The 21077-nt window shown below is 39.7% G+C and overlaps 1 protein-coding gene across 1 annotated transcript in view; it reads right to left on the bottom strand.

The window, feature by feature from the left end:
* The window catches only part of LOC122015317 (probable magnesium transporter NIPA1), a 38788-nt gene extending 19305 nt beyond the window's left edge, over positions 1-19483 (bottom strand). Inside the window, exons 1-4 of the mRNA XM_042572142.1 lie at positions 19342-19483; positions 19167-19223; positions 306-396; positions 73-233 (exon numbers count right to left, since the gene is read on the bottom strand). Of these exons, the coding sequence (XP_042428076.1) occupies positions 73-233; positions 306-396; positions 19167-19223; positions 19342-19468 (436 nt within the window). The 5' untranslated portion in view covers positions 19469-19483. The remainder of the gene's footprint in view (positions 1-72; positions 234-305; positions 397-19166; positions 19224-19341) is intronic.
* Between the last annotated feature and the right edge of the window lie 1594 nt (positions 19484-21077).

Raw genomic sequence — 21077 nt, 5'->3', positions numbered from 1 at the left:
ATGAGATGTGGTTATGTTAACATTTATTAGAAATTGCTAATTGAAGCATCTTGGTATGCATGCATGGATAACCTGGTTCAGTGGCAAGGCTCCATACTTCCTTAACTGATACAATATCTTTCTCTCTTGGAGCATGCAATACAATACTAACAGAACCCACAACACAGAGAATGCAGCCGAGGACACCAAATATGTGCAATTTTTCATTCAACATGAAATGAGCTAGCACTGCACTGCATAAAATAGCTTTCATTAGATAATGTACAATACTGGATAATTTCTAGTCAGCAAAATTATCACCATACCTGACAATTATACTCAATGCTCCTAAAGGAGTGACAAGGATGGCAGGAGCAAATGCATAGGCAGCAAAGTTAGCAACCTCGCCAAGTATCACTGGAGATGATAAATTGTTGACATGAGCTAATCACTAAAAATGGTCAGATACATGTAAAGTGGACATAATCTAAAGCGAGACATTGATCAAGTTTGGTAAAAAAAATCATAAAACTGCAGCGGCATGGTGAATTAGATGACTGTGAACACTAAAGTATGAGCATTCTTTTCCTGAATGTTCTTACTACTATAAGATAATTTCACTCTTATAGGCGTCCTATTTACTTGTTCAAAAAGAAAAGCATTAGGAACATCAAAAAATCTTCAGCATTATTCCTCCATACAGTTGTACTAAATGTTATCAATATATTCAAAGGGCGGATCACCAAGAACTCAGAACTAAGAGGAAGAAAATCCTCAATAAAACCACAAAATCAACTGTAAAGTTCTTGTTTGTTGCAAGAAAAATATGAATGTGTTGTCCAAAATATTTGGTTATTGATTTTGAATTATAAAGGTGGAAGACAGATATACACTAAAAGTTAGGACAACTACCAAACAGACTAAATTTCCTAATTTAAAAACTCAGTTATCCATTTGAGGTACATATTTTGGCATGGAAAATATAGCATCCAAGATCTTATAAGTATCATCACCAACATCATACTGATAAATAGAGAAAAAAATGATAATCATAGTGAGTAAAAATGGAAAAACACTCCTATTTTCCCACTCAACATTTAAAGACTGGATGAGTACATAAACCGTAGTGATCAACATATGGCAGGCTACCAACCTTCCATTCCTTCAAATACTAATAATAATAATTTTAACCATTAAATGATTGTTTAGACTTTGGAGACTCAATATTTGGGGACAAAGGTATGTTTAGTTATCATGTATGAACCATAGATGACCCGTCTCCCACTCAATATTTTTATTCCTTTTTCAAGGTTTTAAACGGTTGTTTCAAGTGATAGGTGATTGATTCACTGCATAAACCCTAGACATTATACGACGGTCTAAGCGGATAACATTACAATAAAATAGAAAAGTAAAAAAAAATAACAAAGAGTATATATATCAACAAAGAATTAGTTTTAGACCCATTATTCTTGATGTTTTTCACATATTTGTTGGCCTAGAGTTGTAAGCATGCATTATGACTTGACTAAAATTCCTACAATATATGTGGCACACTTTGGCATATCTACAATAATGCTTCAGTAGTTGTACAAGACAACATAAACATTGCATGTATTATTGCCAACTAAGTGTATTAATCAATCAAAAAAATAACCACCTGTAAACAAGATATAAGTAACTACATAAAAAAGAATAAACCACATCATATTTCACATTCCAATGAAAAAACATATAACGTAATTAGATAATCATATAATATATTAGAGGATTGTTGTGATGGGTTGGGCAATTAGCGTTGTATTCAAGTGAACCAATAAGATAAATAAATTATTTTTTAAATAAACTCACCTAGACGGCTAGACTTCCTCCTAGACTACTCCAGCCTAAGAGGACAACTCTTTGGAACAATTCCCTAAAGGGAACCGCATAATCATTAGGTGAAGCACTCCTCTTTTTTTAGTTAAAGCTAGGTAGGCTTCTTAGGCAATATTGGCAAAGATACCATAAATAGTATAAAGACTTATAGATTGAAGTGTAGGAGAGATTTCAAAGCTTAAACTTGTGTCTCTTATACTTTATGGGATAATGTTGGATAATTAAAAATAATATACATAAGATAGTAGAAAAAAGAATGTTAGAAAAAAGGTACTACCAACCTAGAGAAGTTAAACATAGCTCCAATAGATAATAGATAATAAATGAGCAGAAAATTGCTTAAGATGTTATAGACTTGTTCAAAACAAAATAACTTTTATAATTAGAGAAGTCAAAACAATTAGGATTAAAGATGCAATTGTAGAGGAAAAAAACAAAATCTTCTTAACAAAAATAGAAGTGGCTTACAGGATCTGAATATTAGAAATGATATATAATTACATAGAGTAAATGGTGGATCAGAGATATGCACAACACCTGGGTAGACAGATTGCACTTCCTTTTATTAAAAGAAAAAAAAAAGTAAAATTAGAAGAGTCAAGTAGACAACTATATCATGGAGACATAATCGTGAGAGTTTCATAGTTTTCATCACTTCCATATGGTCTGGCAAAAGTTTCAACATCTAGACACGTCTCATGAGAAATTTTGTGTTGATCTCACATAGAGAATGAAAACTCATAAAGAGGAATATTTTTAGGTCAAAGGTTGATTAACATAGGGGAAGTTGAGGTCCTTTTAATGCCTCCAAAATGAAAAAAAAATGAAAATAAACTAAAATCATCAAAAAGAAAACATTAACTACTCATCTAAACTAGGAAATAATTACATATTAGAAAATGAACCAATTTAATTAATCTTCTACATGCACTTCAATATAGCCCTAGAAAAGGCAACCTATCAAAATAATTAAAAACATTTTTTAAAAAATTGATTCCTAGTTTACACTATTCTTCCCCAAACAAGAAGTCACCTTCAAGCAAGTTGTTCTTCCCCAAACAAGAAGTCACCTTCAAGCAAGTTGTCTGCATATTTTTTAGGTCCTTGTTTCCAAGTACAAGGAAGAATAGCATCACTAACTCTCCAAATTTGTTTAGCATAGACTTGATTCATTATCTTTCTTTGGCATTCCTTCCATGAGTAAGAAATGTGTGCATTTTATTTCTTTTTGATTGTCTCTTCCAATGAATAAAAGATATCTCAATTGATCACTAGGCTAGGATGATGTTCTCATCTCTAAAATTAGTTAGCGGGATGAAAATGATAAAGTTGAGAAGTTAAAATTTTGAGCTATATAGAAGTTTTGGTATGGTCGGGAACAATACGATCTCAGTACTACCATAGCGTGTTTTTATTAATATTTGTTTGCTATAAGTGTTTACTATTGATTTTATATTTCAGGTGTTTATTGCTAAGTTCTTTCAATGTGTTCTCTTGAAATGTTTGATGTCTATTAAATTTTGCAACAGCTATAACAAGGTATTCAAAATTTATATTTTTTTATTATTGCATATAATAAAATAGTCTTAATCTTTTAAATTTTTATTGCAAATACATTGAGTCTGAGGACATGTGCATGTCATGAAGATGGGTCTTCGACTTCAAATTGTCACAAATTTGGAGATTTCATGATTATTGATATTGCCATGTTATATTTATATAGATCTACAATGAACTCAAGTTCTCACAACGTCAAATTATTCTTGTAATTAATGTAATTCTTAATGTATTTTTTGTATTTAAAAATATAGAGATTAATAAAACTAAGAGTTCAAATATAATTCTAAAAACCTTTTAAAGAGTCAAGGATAATTGTAAAAATTATTAATCATATTTTAAAGTTATTTAAGGTCTTTAATTATTTTTTTAATATATTTGAAATTTTATCATTAAAAAAATTAATTTAAACATTAAAATTATATTTTGGAAATTTATTTAAAACATTTAGAATCATATATATATTTTTTAAAAATAATAAATTAAAATTTTTTAAATCACTTACTAATTTTTAAATTTATTTACTATTTTAAAAAATTATTTACTAATTTAAAATTATTCAAAAATTTAAAATTTTAAGGTTTGATTGATTATGAATTTGAATTAATTGAAAATACTAAAATTTTCAATTCAAATATTTTTAATTTTTTATTTTAACTTATTTAAAAATAATAAAAAAATATAAAATATATGTACAATTATTATAACCCTATTTCGATATTATAAAGATTTTATAACACTGTTACAAAACCATATAACATTAATATAATTAATCATATCACTATTATGCATTTAAACGACTCATATATATCTTATAACAACTTATAAAATTGATATATACTAATTATTTATAACATTATGATAAATTTATATCACTTTTTTTTGTTTCAATTAATAGTCATTTTAAAATTCTTTTTCCTAGAATCTCTAATCACTTTTCTCCCCTTGTGATTTTCTTCGCTATTTCTCCTTCCTAGGTCGTTGTTGGTTGTGATTTGTTTGGACAAACACGAATTGGTCAACAACCACGACAATTGCTAGTCGACCGACCATCTCTCCTCTCCTCTCCTCTCCTCTCCTCTCCTCTGAGACTCCAAAGACATCAAAATATTACCTAAACATGGATGTTATGAGTTGAAGATGTTGGATACAAACAATTTAATGCCGGAGATTTACGGGTATTAGTTGAATTTAAGCTACACTGAATTAAATTCAATTTACAGTCGAAATGACCTGAGCGGATAATCTCAAGCTGCTAGCAGGGGCTGGTTTCTGCTATGTGCCAAAGAGTGGCTGGGCAGAGCGGTAGACCAAAGCGTCAGAGCAGGTCTGGAGAGCGGCTGACCAGATCTGGAGAGCGGAAGACCAGGTCTGCAGAGCGAAAGACCAGGTCTGCAGAGCGGAGCGACAGGGCTGGTCTGCAGAGCGGAAGACCAAATCTGCAGAGCGGAAGACAAGGTCTGCAGGCAGAGCGGAAGACCAGGTTTGCAGAACGGAACGACAGGGCTAGTCTGCAGAGCGGAAGACCAGGTCTACAGAGCGAAGCGACAGGGTTGGTCTGCAGAGCGGAAGACCAGGTCTGCAGAACGAAATGACAGGGCTGGTCTGCGAAGCGGAAGACCAGCCGGTCAATTCGGCCGAATGAGCAGAAAAGCTGACCAAGGCCTGCGAGTCGTAGTTTCCTTGAAACAGATTCGCCCACCTCCGGCTGTGCTTCGAGGCTTACAAAGGTCGTCTGTTTCCCAGGATACAACGACCGACCGTGAATCCGACCAAGAACTAGTGGTCACGGCGAACTGGGTGGCACCCGAATGCTACCACGGGCACTCCGCTGAGCAGGAGCTGCACGACAGAGGAGGAGGAAGAAAATGGAGAGCCTTTGCTATCTTGTGTGTCCTGCCTATGATCGGAGCCTCCTTATATAGGAGCTCGGATCAATGGACAGAGTTAATGACCTTATTGGTCATTATTAGCCGAGCAATGAAACGACCACCGTTTCACTCATTATTACTCGGCCGGTTTTATTCTACATTAATCTCGAATTTATTGCGTCCGTTTCACAGCAGCCAAAGATCTATGTGGTAAAATGTTGGTTGTTCCACTTGGGCAAATTTTTGCCCCGACCGGTCCGGCATTTGTGTGCGCAGGTCGCGCTCGCACACTAGTCAACTTGGTTCAGTGCAAATCCGGACCCTGGATTTGCACACACACACCCCCCCAACTACGCACCCATGCGTGAGAGAGAGCCTCTCCTCATACATTTGTTCACAACCTCAATGTATGTGAATCAATATAAACCAACAAAATTGCCTTGAAACTTCCAATGTGGGACTAAAGTTCCATTCACAATGGAGCCTCTTTCCTCTTCCATTTCTTCTCCATTCACTTATTCAACAATCCCCCACATGAATGGAGATAGGGTAAGTGATAGCATTTAGCAGTTGAGTCAAGTATAGGATAGGTAGGTTTTACCCTTTGAACCTTCCCTTGTGAAGATTTGGTTACTTACTGGCCAATAGTAGACACAATGTCCTTGAACTATATTGTCGTCTGTGTAAGCAGTGACAAATCTCACCCAAGACTCTCCCTGATACAACTCAGTTCTCATGAGTGTGTTCGTTCTTGGCCATGAACACGCCTGGTTCTGTGAGAAGCTCTAAGAATTGTGCCTCTAATTCTCTTCGAAGCGGCCCCACTTCTTTCTCACATAGGTGATCCCTCAAGAGTTGTCATCTACTCTTCTTGACCATTAAAAGCCCATCGGCTTACCCTGGTCTAGTCACTGTTTCATTGGGCTATCCCCCTACAGTATGTCTAGCCAGTGCACATTAGTTGTCCCTTTGAACCTAGTTCTTGGGATCTCCAGTCAGCATAGGTTGGGTGTCCTCTGCATTGATCGCTGACAACGACATCAAGGTCATTCCTCATGATGAGCTTGCAACTAAGTCTCGATTTAACCCCTTGGTTAGCGGATCCGCTAGGTTATCCTTTGACTTCACATAGTCAACAGTGATAACTCTTGTTGAGAGTAGTTGTCTAATGGTATTATGTCTACGACGTATATGTCTAGACTTACCATTATACAGATGACTCTGTGCCCGACCGATTGCTGATTGACTATCACAATGTATGCAAATCACCGACACAGGTTTCGGCCATCGTGGAATATCTTCTAAGAATTGTCGTAGTCATTCAGGCTCTTCAGCACATTTGTCAAGAGCTAGAAACTCAGATTCCATCATGGATCTGGTTATTACAGTTTGCTTAGAAGATTTTCAGGAAATGGCTGCACCTGCTAGAGTGAAGACATATCCACTCATAGACTTAGAGTCTTTTATATCAGATATCCAACTTACATCACTGTATCCTTCTGTAAAGCCCGAAAATTCTCAAAACTGTTTTAGAAATATAGTATGATTTTTCTGGAATTTTTAGATATTTTTCCGGAATTTTCCGAGTAGCGGAAGTAACAAAAATAATTAGAACCGTAAAATAGCTTAGGCGGGAATCGAACCCGAGACCTATGGTTTACGGGTAAGTTTAGTAACCGGTGAACCCAGCAGGGCCGTGCTGAAAGAAAGAGGAATCGATTATATTTATATTAGAGTTGGGCCTAGTTACCCACTTAATATAAATAAGAACTTAAGTTGGGGTTTGGTTTAATTTCAAGTTGGTTCGGCAATTCCTCCTCACGAAAGCCTCACGCCACTTTCCCTCTCCAAACCCTCAACGCCGAACACCCCTTCTCCTCTTCCTCTCTCGGCGCCCAAGTCCCAAGAGCTCTCGGATCACTTTTCGGCGACGACTCCAACACGAAAGAGGTTCTTCTCCGCGAGAGGAACGCGAAGACGTGATCGGATCGTCGAGAGGATCATCTCCACCGGAACTCTAGCGAATAGAATCGTAAGAAATTACGATCAAGAGGTAAGAAACCCCTCACCTGCAGTATAATAGCTCCGTTTGGATTTTCTATGCATTAGATTAGTAATATGCAGATTTTGTTGACATGTAGGGTGTTTTAACCCTCCTCTTAGATTTAGGATTTAGTTGAGCACCTTTAGATGGGCGGGACACGCTTACTCCTTCAGTTGGGGTTGTAGACGTTGTCGGGTGCCTAAAGGTGATCTCCTAATAAAGAGGAGAGTGGGGCACACTAAGTGTTCGACAAAATAACTAGATCAATAAAAATGCAACTTAGGCATTTTAATAGTACGATTAAATGCATTAGAAGCGTTTAAACAAGTAAATCAGTTTATTTTAGCTATATGGGACTACGGTCCAATGGGTGGCTCCCCATCGCCTCTAGGTTCAGATAACCTAGCTCTAGGTTCGATAACCTAGAGCAAGTTAAAACAGTTAGCTATATTCAGTATTTTATTGGCACTGTACTGGATCGAGATATCCATTGGGTTGGACTCCACACGTGCCTCTAGGTTTAGATAACCTAGTTAACCCTACTAGATTCGGACTTGCAAACCCGGTCTAGTTAGGGATGTGCGCCGTAGTAAAAGATGATTATGTATTTTCACTTATTATGTATTAGATTTCAAAACTCAAAATCAATTATGCTAGTTGAGTTTGTTTCTAGTTACAGATTTAGTTTCAGTTAGTTTAGCCTATATTCAGTTCAGTGTTTATTTGGTTGCTTTGCCAAGATTCAGTGCTTATGCCATGCTTATATGTTATGCCTTACGATTTCAGTATACCATGTCTTAGCAAGTTCAGCGCATATTTTCAAATAGCATGATTTAAAAGCATATTGCATCGAATGCATGATTTTGTGAGGTAGATGGTTTCTTACTAAGCTTTAAGCTTACAGATTCTACTTTTCCTTATACTGCAGATAAAGGTAAAGGAAAGATGGACTAACAGAAGAAGCTGGAGGGCAATGCAAAGATGGTGTGTGTGGCAGGAACCGGAATCAAAGGTCCTTAGGGGACTTAGCAAGTTTAACCAATTAGAACTCTAGCAATTTTTACTTTCATACACTTTCAATTGTTAAATGTGTTTAGTGACTTAAAATGCCATGAACCAGTGAACCTTACTCTAGCTTAAGTCTAAAATTGTTATTACATGTTGTTAGAATAGTTATCATGCATGGGATAGTTGATAGGTGGAGTCTTGGCACAACCCAGGGGCTGAAATCAGAGTTCAGATTCGAAATCAGAACTCTGATCGGTCTCCAGACCGATCAGGGCCTGGCTGTGTCACTGGATCGGTCAGCCGACCGATCCAGACAGATACAGTATGCTACTGTATCCTCATGGATCGGTCAGCCGACCGATCCAGAGGCGAACAGAGACATGGGAGGTGAACTGATCGGTCTACCGACCGATCCAGCTGCGCCCAACGCAGCAGACGCACGGAGGCTCACTGATCGGTCAGTCCGACCGATCAGTGAGGTCCTGGATCGGTCGGCAGACCGATCCAGGTGCGTACAGAAGAAGAGAAGATGGATCGGTCAGCCGACCGATCCAGGGACTTCAGTATCAAGCTGGATCGATCCCGTGATCGATCCGACAGCCCAATCGATCTGTGGATCGATTGAAATGCCTGATTACAGCTAGCAGGTCATCCGGGAGGCATAGGTTGTCTCCCCTAGCAAGTGTACAACTCCTAGGTACACCCAAAGCATTAAGTTTTGATCAGTTTAGTAGAAAAATTTTAATTAGCCTAGCTTTCCGCACAGTATAGTTTAGCAATAACTGTAGCGATTCGTCTTACAGCCTAGTACCTAGAAGGCGGGTCGTTACACCTTCGATCACAGCAGGATATCTTGTATAGTGCAGTCCATATTCACGAGTATACCTCAAGTACCTTAGTACTCTTGTTATCCCTTTCCAGTGCTCAACACCGGGATTACTCATGTATTTACTCAGTTTGCTTACTACGTAGGTCAAGTCTAGTAGTGTACAACTCATCAAGTACATCAGACTTCCAATTACTCGAGAGTACTCTATTTGAGAGATACTTTCACCTCGATTTTTCGCTAGATGTTGACTCGTATCTATCGGCGTTCATGCCAACACTGTATCACCCTTGGTGAATTTTTCAAGAATCTTGTCCACGCAATGGGACTGACTAAGAACAAGTCCTTCTGTCGTTCTAAGAATTTTAATTCCTAGAATCGCATCAGCTAGGCCTATGTCTTTCATATCAAATCTTGAGCTCAGCATACCTTTTATGGATTTTATTATCTTATCATTACTTCCAATGATAAGTATGTCGTCTACATAGAGGCACAAGATGACATAGTCACTCTTTGTGACTTTCATGTAGACACATTTATAACATTCATTGATCTTGAATCCACATTCCTTCATGGCATTATCAAATTTTTCATGTCACTGCTTTGGAGCTTGTTTCAAGCCATATAATGACTTCACCAATCTACATACCTTGTTTTTCTGTCCTGGCACAGAAAACTCCTCAGGTTGGTCCATGTAGATTTCCTCTTCTAAATCTCCGTTTAGAAAAGTTGTCTTTCCATCCATTTGATGTATTTCGAGATTCCATAGAGCGGCGATAGCCAACAGTACTCTAATGGAAGTTATTCTCGACACCGGAGAGTATGTATCAAAATAATTAAGGCCTTCTTGTTGTCGGTATCCTTTGATAACCAATCTGGCCTTGTATTTATCGATTGTGCCACCTGATTTCATTTTCTTCTTGAAGATCCACTTACATCCTAGTGGTTTACTTCCCGGAGGAAGATCCACGAGTTTCCAAGTGTGATTTTGCAAGATAAATTCTATCTCAGATGCAATTGTCTCTCTCCAGTGAGGTCCATCAGACGAGCTTACTGTTTCTGAGTAACTCCGGGGCTCACTTTCCAGCATGAAAGTGATAAAATCCGATTTGTAGGATTTTTCTACCCGAGCTCTTTTACTCCGTCTAAGCTCAACCTCAACTGGTTCATCATCATCATCATCATCTTCTTCTTCGCCTTGTGTTTCATTTGCCTGTTTTGAGGAGCTAGCATCCTTTCGGGTCTTATACGGAAACACATGCTCGAAGAACGAGGTATTTCTCGATTCGATTATCGAGTTTTTGTGTATCTCTGGTATGTGTGACTCATACACACAAAATCGATAAGCACTGCTGTTATGTGCATATCCAATAAATATGCAATCAACGGTCTTTGGTCCTATCTTAACCCTTTTCGGATCAGGCACCAACACTTTGGCAAGACACCCCCACATTCGTAAATATTTATAGGATGGTTGTCTTCTATTTCACAACTTATAAGGACTCTTATCTATTTTCTTCCGGGGCACCTTATTTAAAAGGTAATTAGCTATTAACATAGCTTCCCCCCACATGAACTCTGGTAATCAAGAGCTCAATAGAAGAGCATTCATCATCTCCTTTAGAGTTCGATTCTTTCGCTCAGTAACTCCGTTTTGCTGAAGAGTATAAGGAGCTGTTGTTTCGTGTCTGATCCCATGTTCAGCACACAACTCAGCAAACGGTGACACATATTCACCGCCTCGGTCACTTCGAACCACCTTAATTTTCCTATTAAGTTGGTTTTCAACCTCATTCTTATAGAGAGCAAATTTCTCTATAGCTTCATCCTTACTTTTGAGAAGATACACATAACAATATTTTTGTGTTATCATATACAACAGTGATGAAGTATTTATTACCACCACGTGTTGGTGTACCTTTTAGGTCGCACACATCAGTGCGGATTAGGTCAAGTGGTTCATTACTTCTTTCAATATGTTGAAAGGATGACCTTGTCATTTTCGCTTCAACACAAATCTCACACTTGTGTTTTGCGTCAAGGTGGAATGTAGGTATGCTTTGCATATTAATTAATCTACGCAATACATCATAGTTAACATGTCCTAGTCTACCATGCCACAAACACGAAGACTCAAGCATATAAGTGGAAGAGCTTTCAATTTTATTTATCTTAGGCCTAATCGCCATTACATTGAGCTTAAACAACCCATCAGATACATAGCCTCTTCCTATAAACACTCCATTCTTGGACAATACAACTCTGTTCAACTCAAAGACAATGCGAAAGCCATGCTTGCTTAATAGTGATCCGGACACTAGATTCTTTCGAATCTCCGGAACATACAGCACATTGTTCAGAGTGAGATCCTTGCCCGAAGTCATCTTCAGCACCACCTTTCCTTGGCCCATGATGTCCGAGGTTGCTGAGTTCCCCATGAATAGTTTGTCTCCAGTGACTTCTTCGAAGTTGTGGAGCGGCTCCTTGTTGCAGCACACATGTCTGGTGGCTCCAGTATCGATCCACCATTGCCGCGGGTTTGAACCGATCAGGTTTAACTCAGAGACCACAGTGCAGAGGTCGTCCATTTCTGGTCCCTCGTTCAGGTTGACCTCTTGCTTCTTCTTCGGCTTCCTGCACTCCGAATATTTGTGACCCACTTTGTCACAGTTGAAGCACTTCCTAGAGAACTTCTTCTTGCTGATGCCTCCTCTGGGTCCCATCTTGGAAGACTTAAGGTTCTTCCGTTTCGAGCTTTGACTGTGCTCGACCACGTTGGCTTTCACAGTAGCCTGAGAGAACAGTTTCCTCTCTGAACTCTTGTTGTCTTCTTCGATGTGAAGTCGAACAATGAGTTCCTCTACATTCATCTCCTTCCGCTTGTGCTTCAGGTAGTTCTTGAAGTCCTTCCAGCCGGGAGGCAGCTTTTCAATGATAGCAGCCACCTGGAAGGTTTCACTCAGAACCATCCCTTCTGAGTGGATCTTATGCAAGATCACCTGAAGCTCCTGGACTTGACTGATCACCGTCTTGGAGTCAACCATCTTGTAGTCCAGGAATCGACCCACAATGAACTTCTTTGCCCCTGCGTCCTCCGTCTTGTATTTCTTGTCCAGGGACTCCCATAGCTCCTTAGCCGTTCTCTTCATGCTATACACAGTGTACAGCGAGTCGGCAAGACAGTTAAGGATATAGTTTCGGCAAAGAAACTCAGAATGAGTTCATGCCTCCATTGTACTGATGGTTTGCGCATCAGCATCCTCAGCACGCTTGGGAGGGTCCTCGGTCAAGAACCGAGCTAGATTGAGCGTGGTCAGGTAGAAGAGCATCTTCTGCTACTATCTCTTGAAGTTCAGTTCACTGAACTTCTCTGGCTTTTCCTCGTGGTTGATTGTCACAGTTCTAATTGGGGCGGAGGAGGCCTGCACGTGTTGAGTCTGTTGCACCTCAACATTTCATTCCGTGGCCATCTCAACAGAGTCGACTCTGTTTCAAGATTGTTGGATACAAACAATCTAATGTCGGAGATTTACAGTTATTAGTTGAATTTAAGCTACACTGAATTAAATTCAACTTACAGTCTGAATGACCTGAGCGGATAATCTCAGGCTGCCAACAGGGGTTGGTTTCTGCTACGTGCCAAAGAGCGGCTAGGCAGGTCTGCAGAGCGGCAAACCAGAGCGTCAGAGCAGATCTAGAGAGCGGCTGACCAGATTTGGAGAGTGGAAGACCAGGTCTGCAGAGCGAAAGATCAGGTTTGCAGAGCGGAGCGACAGAGCTGGTCTGCAAAGTGGAAGATCAAATCTGCAGAGCGGAAGACAAGTGTTGGACCCCGTGGTAGTTTTGATGTGATCAACCAAGTTGGTTAGGTCCTGATGTGTTTGATCCCTGTGTCTGAGTGTGCAGGAGCTTAGGAGCACAGGAAGTCGAGCGGAAGACGCAGCTAGCGTGAAGGACGGCACGGGAAGGGAGCTGACGGGCTCGGTGCGTCCGAAGGACGAGAGAGTTGCGGAAGAGTACTCCGGTGGGCGTGAAGAGCGTGCACAGCGTTCGAGGGACGTTAAGCCGGGACGGAAGGTTGCTCAAGGAGAAGGCCGGGAATTGGGTTCGGGTGAGCCCTATTCCGGTTGGCCGAAATCACCCAAAAGATCGGAGTATCGGAAGCCCACGCAAAGGAGCTGGAAAAGGAGCTGAGCTGGAAAATCCAGCTCAAGGCGCCTTCAACAGTCTTGAAGGCGCCTTCAAGGCTTGTTCAAGGCGCCTTCAACCTGGTCAAATAGACCGTTCGTGCGCGGATAAAGTTTTATCCGCTGACCCAGCTTGGAGGCGCCTTGGAGCTTCGGGATAGAATTTCCAGGGGCTATAAAAAGATCCCTGGAGCTAGGAATTCAAAACAACTCAAGCAATCAACTGTGTACTCTTTCCTAGCAATAGTTCTAAACTTCCAAAGTGTAAAAGGTTTCTCCGCCTTCAGCAAAGGAGATTTTTCTACTAAGCTTTTTCTACTGCCCTGGATTAACAACCTCCTTGGTTGTAACCAGGTTAAATCCTGTCTTCTACTGAATTTCTATTTCCTTGCTTGTTTTAAATTTACTATTGCTTTTCTGAGTTGAAATCCGAGGAGGGTAGTTTTATTTTTGTTTGCAGCAATTCACCCCCCTCTTGCCGGCCTCCGCTGCACCTACAATTGGTATCAGAGCCTGATCGCCTCATAAGGACTAACCGCCAATTGAAGCACTACGATCAAGACGATGGCCGGAGCGAACATTCATCCCCCGAAGTTCGACGGAGACTTCGCCACATGGAAGCGCAAAATGGAGGTATTTTTTAAAACAGATTTTGATATTCTTATTACAATGAAATATGGTTTTGCAGCGCCGAAAGATAAAGAAGAAAACACATGGATCAAGAAGGAGCAAGCCGATTTCGTCGCCAACGGAAAGGCTGAGTTCCATCTACTCAGTGTACTGCCACCTCAGGAGGTAAATCGGATCGGAAGCTACGACTCTGCGAAAGATCTCTGGAAGAAATTCCTGGAGCTTCATGAAGGTACCTTTGAAGCAAAGCTAGTCAGGCGCGACATCCTCCGGAACCAGTTGACGAACCTCCGGATGAACCAAGGCAAAAAGGTAGCGCAGCTCCAAGCAAGGATCAAAAGCTGATCACGCAACTAACCAATCTTGGAGAAGAGGTAACCAACCGGGACTCTATCCGGTACGCGCTCAACGCCTTCCCGAGAACTCCCGATTGGGCTTCCTTAGTAGATGCTTACTACATCTATAAGGATCTCGAGGTAAGTACATTGGAACAATTGTTTTCAACCTTCGAACTTCACGAATCTCGACTTGCAGAGAATCTAGTAGAGAAGTCGAACCTCAACATTGCCCTACGAGCCGAAAAGGACAATCCTGACTCCGAAGCGACAATCGACAAAAACAAAGCTGCATTAATGGTAAGACATTTTAATAAGTTTTTTAACTCTAACAAATTTAGATCGCAGTTAAGTAAACATCGTCAAAAGAGAAGGACAGTCCGTTGCTACAACTGCAACGAAGAAGGTCACATCAAGGAGGACTGCCCAAAATTGAAGAGCAAACAGAAGGATAAGGAAAGGAGCAAGAAGCCAGCTCGAACCAAACACAACCTAAAGGCCACGTGGGATGATACGTCATCCTCCGAATCGGAAGTCGAAGAATTCTCGAGACTAGCACTGATGGTCAACCATCAGCTAGAAGAAACGTCTAGCTCAAAGATGAACATCGATGAAGGGGGAGGAACGTCAGAAGAGGAAAACTGCAGTGAAGGGGGAGCATCACCAAGTCAGGTAAGTAAGGTATGCAATCTAACCCCGACTCAGTCCTTTAAATTTATAAAAGCACTTTCTAAAGAATTAGATAAATTTGAAAAGAAAAATGAAACTTTGAAATTAGAAAATACAAAATTAAAAAACGATGCATGCTTAAAGAAGTTTCCAAATTCAAAAATTAGAATTTATGGTAAATTAAATTGGTACATTAGAAATCATCAGGGTCAACTTAGAAAAGTACCAAGAAACTATATACCCCCTAAATTTTTGAATAACGAAGGAACCTCTACTGGGTTTCAAAATCTGTGCTAAATTAATGTTTTTTTTAAAAAAGCTTTAAGAGAGAAAATTAAACATTGAAATTCTTTATGGAAGCTTTGTCTAAGGAAGTAGTTGTTGCTCCAATAACCAAAAAGGCCTAGTGCCTCGCCACAACCCGGAAGCTAAAATATTGAAAGAAAATGTTTAATTAACTTTCTGAAAAAGCATTAAAAATTAGAATTAAATAATGCTTTGAAAGTTTAATCAAACATTTTTGAAAATTTTGTTTATAAATTCATTGGTAGGAATATTTTTTCTGGAAAGTTCTGTTTGAAAATTCATTTACTTAGAATTTTTTTAAGTTCCCTCTAATTAGGACCCCATTTTTGCTGTGATCAAAGGGGGAGAGAAAAGTACAAGTTTAGGGGGAGTTAGGAAAATTAAAATTTTATTTATTTTTTTTCAAAATGTGTTGCAATTTTATTTATTGCAAAACTTATGCTTAATTATGTTAGTTTAGTAATTTCCTTTAAAATTACTATTTGTGTCTATTTTAACCCTAACTTGAACTTGGGTTGATGCACATCAAAAAGGGGGAGATTGTTGGACCCCGTGGTAGTTTTGATGTGATCAACCAAGTTGGTTAGGTCCTGCTGTGTTTGATCCCTGTGTCTGAGTGTGCAGGAGCTTAGGAGCACAGGAAGTCGAGCGGAAGACGCAGCTAGCGTGAAGGACGGCACGGGAAGGGAGCCGACGGACTCGGTGCGTCCGAAGGACGAGAGAGCTGCGGAAGAGTACTCCGGTGGGCGTGAAGAGCGTGCGCGGCGTTCGAGAGACATTAAGCCGGGACGGAAGGCTGCTCGAGGAGAAGACCGAGAATTGGGTTCGGGTGAGCTCTATTCCGGTTGGCCGAAATCACCCAAAAGATCGGAGCATCGGAAGCCCACGCAAAGGAGCTGGAAAAAGGAGCTGAGCTGGAAAATCCAGCTCAAGGCGCCTTCAACAGTCTTGAAGGCGCCTTCAAGGCTTGTTCAAGGCACCTTCAACCTGGTCAAATAGACCGTTCGTGCGCGGATAAAGTTTTATCCGCTGACCCAGCTTGGAGATGCCTTAGACCCTTAATGGAGGCGCCTTGGAGCTTCGGGATAGAATTTTCAAGGGCTATAAAAAGACCCCTGGAGCTAGGAATTCAAAACAACTCAAGCAATCAACTGTGTACTCTTTCCTAGCAATAGTTCTAAGCTTCCAAAGTGTAAAAGGCTTCTCCGCCTTCAGCAAAGGAGATTTTTCTACTGAGCTTTTTCTACTGCCCTGGATTAACAACCTCCTTGGTTGTAACCAAGTTAAATCCTGTCTTCTACTGAATTTCTATTTCCTTGCTTGTTTTAATTTTACTATTGCTTTTCTGAGTTGAAATCCGAGGAGGGTAGTTTTATTTTTGTTTGCAGCAATTCACCCCCTCTTGCCGGCCTCCGTTGCACCTACAACAAGGTCTGCAGGCAGAGCGGAAGACTAGAGAGGTAGAGCAGGTCTGCAGAGCGCCAGACCAGATCTGCAGAGCGGAAGACCAGGTCTGCAAAGCGGAAGACCAGGTCTACAGAACGGAACGACAGGGCTGGTCTGCAAAGCGGAAGACCAGGTCTGCAGAGCGGAGCGACAGGGCTGATCTGCAGAGCGGAAGACCAGGTTTGCAGAGCGAAAGACCAGGTCTGCAGAACGGAATGACAGGGCTGGTCTGCAGAGCGAAAGACCAGCCGGGCAATTCGGCCTAATGGGCAGAAAAGCTGACTGAGGCCTGCGAGTCGCAGTTTCCTTGAAACAGATACGCCCACCTTTGCTGTGTTTCGAGGCTTACAAAGGTCGTTTGTTTCCCAGGATACAACGGCCGACCGTGAATCCGACCAAACACTGGTGGTCCCGGCGAACTGGGTGGCACCCGAATGCTACCACGGGCACTCCGCTGAGCAGGAGCTGCATGACAGAGGAGGAGGAAGAAAATGGAGAGCCTTTGCTATCTTGTGTGTCCTGTCTATGATCGGAGCCTCCTTATATAGTAGCTCGGATCAGTGGCCAGAGTTAATGACCTTAATGGTCATTATTAGCCGAGCAATGAAACGACCACCGTTTCACTCATTATTACTCGGCCGGTTTTATTCTACATTAATCTCGAATTTATTGCGTCCGTTTCACAGCAGCCAAAGATCTATGTGGTAAAATGTTGGTTGTTCCACTTGGGCAAATTTTTGCCCCGACCGGTCCGGCATTTGTGTGCGCAGGTCGCGCTCGCACACTAGTCAACTTGGTTCAGTGCAAATCTGGACCCTAGATTTGCACCCCCCCTGCGCACCCACACGTGAGAGAGAGCCTCTCCTCATGCATTTGTTCACAACCTCAATGTATGTGAATCAATATAAACCAACAAAATTGCCTTGAAACTTCCAATGTGGGACTAAAGTCTCATTCACAATGGAGCCTCTTTCCTCTTCCATTTCTTCTCCATTCATTTATTCAACAGAAGAGTCATCGCCCATCCTTGCTGCTGCTAATCTCTCTCACTAATCTACATGTGTTGCTACTGGGTAAGTTTTCAAGCATTTATAGCCATCCATGCCTTTTAATTTCTTGTAATCGACAAAAGGAATCAATTCATGCTAGGATGTATGTGAGCATAGGATTCTTGCATAGCTGTCGGCACATCCGTACTTATAGGGTATCAATGTCGATCTTGTGCCGGAATGTAAAAACCGTTTGTTTCGAATAGCATGGGTCAACACTGAAATCCTTGAAACCCCATAGAAGAACACCCTATGATAAAGACAACATATAAGAAGAAAAGCTTGAATGTCTCCTAGTAAAATATCATATCCTCAAATTCAAAAATTAAACTAATGTTAATGGTGAGGCTAAATAAATTACACAACTCTTAGGATTCATGTTCATGGATGCATGAAGATAACTTACTATAGCATTGGGCACTAAAAAAGAATCCCTACATAGTATAATTTCTTTTCTCTTATCTATGTGTCTCTCACATAAAAGTTTAAGTAGAAATCTGAGTGATTACAAATAGTAAACAAGCAATCAACTCCATAAGATTTTGACACCTTTAGTAATGATAATTTTAGATTTATAAATTTTACTATAATTCATCAGCAAGATATTTAGAAATGAAACATTTAGGAATATCCATATTCAAGATTACATTGCATTTCAGTTCTATATTTTAGTGGTTGTCTAAATTGTTGAATTTCTTAGCAGCTCTAGTTTGTATTCGATACATTATACTTGTTTGATAACGGTCATGTCATACTGATCAAGATAGTCTTTTATTTCAATTAACTAATCAAGAAGCTTGTATTAGGGTGTAATGGTCCATCAAAGTTAGAGGCATCTGTGTTAAGATGCCTATGTTTGAGAAAACAACTTAATTCTTCTCTAGGCATAGAATAGTGTGGTCATAGACAAAGGTACCTAATATGAATAAAGTTGTGTATGAAGGATAATATTCAATAAAATATTTGTATTATTCAACCAAGTATCTATGAATCTAAACCCATCCTCTATATGTGTGCAACTGATTTTATTCCCTTCTACTAGTTATATTTTTCATGTATTTATTATCAATAGTTTTGCTTCTCATTCATTTAAATATATTGGTCAGTAATAATGAAATACTGGTTATAATGTAATGTGAAAACTAAAACATGATGGAAAAAATATGATGAATGACAACGATACACAGACTAAAGCAAGTAGTTATGCATATGATGGTTGATTCCTGCTGACTAGGGACTACCTATTGATGTAATAATACTGTTAACCAAGGATTCATACAGTCAAAACAGAATGTAGAAATTCTACAATCAAAGACTTACTTATTCATCTACTTGGATACTAATACCTAACGAATCAAAAATATTCAACATTCTTACTTACTGGTGAGCATTCCCACCCACCATATAGGCTCGTATAAGTATGAGAAACCCCCGGATCCTGAAATTTGAAAATGAAAACATCATTGCAATTTAGGCACGAGGAAAAAGCAATTTTTCGACACAAGGCCTCATACCCAAAAGGGGGAAAACAGTCATTTTTCCCATTTTAAACAAACCTGCTCGGACTCCATTGGCCCCTGCCTTTTGCAGCCCCTTCTTCTTCACAATGAAGCTTAATCCAATAAAAATACTGGAGGACATGGCCAACACGAGCCCACGAACATTGTCTTCCGACACCCCCATCACGAAACACCCAAATTTGTCGAGTTAAATCCCTGGCTCTAACAAAAACAAAGTTCACATAGAACTGCATCCTTTTCTAAAAAAGGCGTATATTTTCCTAGAAACAAAGACAATATTGCATACCAAGATGAACACCCACCAAAACGATCGGCACCGGACGAGAAAGCCGAAGGAATTGGCGGATCAGCGCATTGGGAGAAGTTCATCGAAGGAGGAGAGGGGGAGGGTGCAGAAGACCGCTTTGAGGCACTTCATCCTTTCGATTTCCGGGGGCTCTAGAGAGAGAAGACAGGCCTCGCCTCCGCCATTTATGTGCCCGCCGTTCCGCCTCCGCCATTTTAGTCGCATGCAGAACAATGCACCGTCGATCGAATACAGTTTGGCCTCAAATAGGGGACCGTTGCGCTGGAGAAAGAATTTTTCACTTTGTTCCTTCAATTTTACTTTTTCCCCCAAATAATTTCCACTTCTGTCAAAGCATTATGAATATGGTACATAGGTTTCGAGAATTTATAAATCACACATCATATTCTAATTTTTAATAAATAGCGCACCTAATTCAAAAATACCTTTTCTCCCAAACTGCTATTGCTCCGAACCAATTGAACAATCCGAACCACCTCAGTTTCACATATGTAGAGTAGGAGTGTAGGACTGACTTTCTCTAATATTAATCAATTCGAAGAATTAAATAATTACCATAAAAAAAATTGACTTAAATATACCTAATCTTTCATTTCACTATTTTCTTCTTCAAGTAAGATCCTTGAAACACAGAAATCCTAATTGTAGCTTCCCTCTTTAGATGTTCTCATGGGAAAACATAGAATTTCTAATACAAGCTTCCTGGAGGTCAATGTCCCATTGGTAGCTCCTTTCCTTTAGTTTATTCCTTGCTCTCCTTAGGGGCGGAGGGATACTATGTATTGGCCCCCTTCAGAAATACGTCCTTAGAAATAAGGATTTAAAGTAGCAGAAGTTTATTGTTATATTTAAATGTCCGACTTCTGCTACTTTGTTTATGTCAGAACTTTTGTTATTCGTGGAAACTTTGATGGTGGATGTTCTATATTGATGTATTATTTGATGTAAATATGATATATTTAAATTTTATTGTTATATATAATAAATAATTGATTTTTCTCAAATTTATTATTGGCCCCCTCGATATTTAGTCCTGGCTCCGCCCTTGCTCTCCTTCTATAATTCACTTTTATTTAGGGTAAAGCTAAGTTTCTGTTTTCAACTCAACTTCTTTTACACAATGACATAAGATAGTGTTTCAAAGTCTCCATCATCTCCAAAGATTTTTTTTTTTTAGCATTAAAATGTTTAGGATCACATGGTAGTTTGAAACTAAGAAATTTTTTTTTATCTCAAGAAGTCCTAAATAACCCATTGTTATCATGTTCAAAATCTGAGGTTTCAGAATAAGTTTTGTCCAAAATTTAATGATAGACCTCTAGGTTCAGAATGACTAATTTCAGTCGCTCTTGAATATCTTGCGCTCTGCCCATTCTTCCCCTCTAATAATGTATTGCAATAAAGTAAATGTTTTGGTTCCCAAATGTCTTCTAGTTTAGACTTCTATGGAAATTTATTAAATTTA

This window comes from Zingiber officinale, chromosome 8B (assembly GCF_018446385.1).
Source record: "Zingiber officinale cultivar Zhangliang chromosome 8B, Zo_v1.1, whole genome shotgun sequence".
In the NCBI taxonomy this organism is placed as follows: Eukaryota; Viridiplantae; Streptophyta; class Magnoliopsida; order Zingiberales; family Zingiberaceae; genus Zingiber; species Zingiber officinale.
The sequence above is the reverse complement of the archived record's forward strand: the minus strand, read 5'-3'. Positions and strand labels throughout refer to the sequence as shown.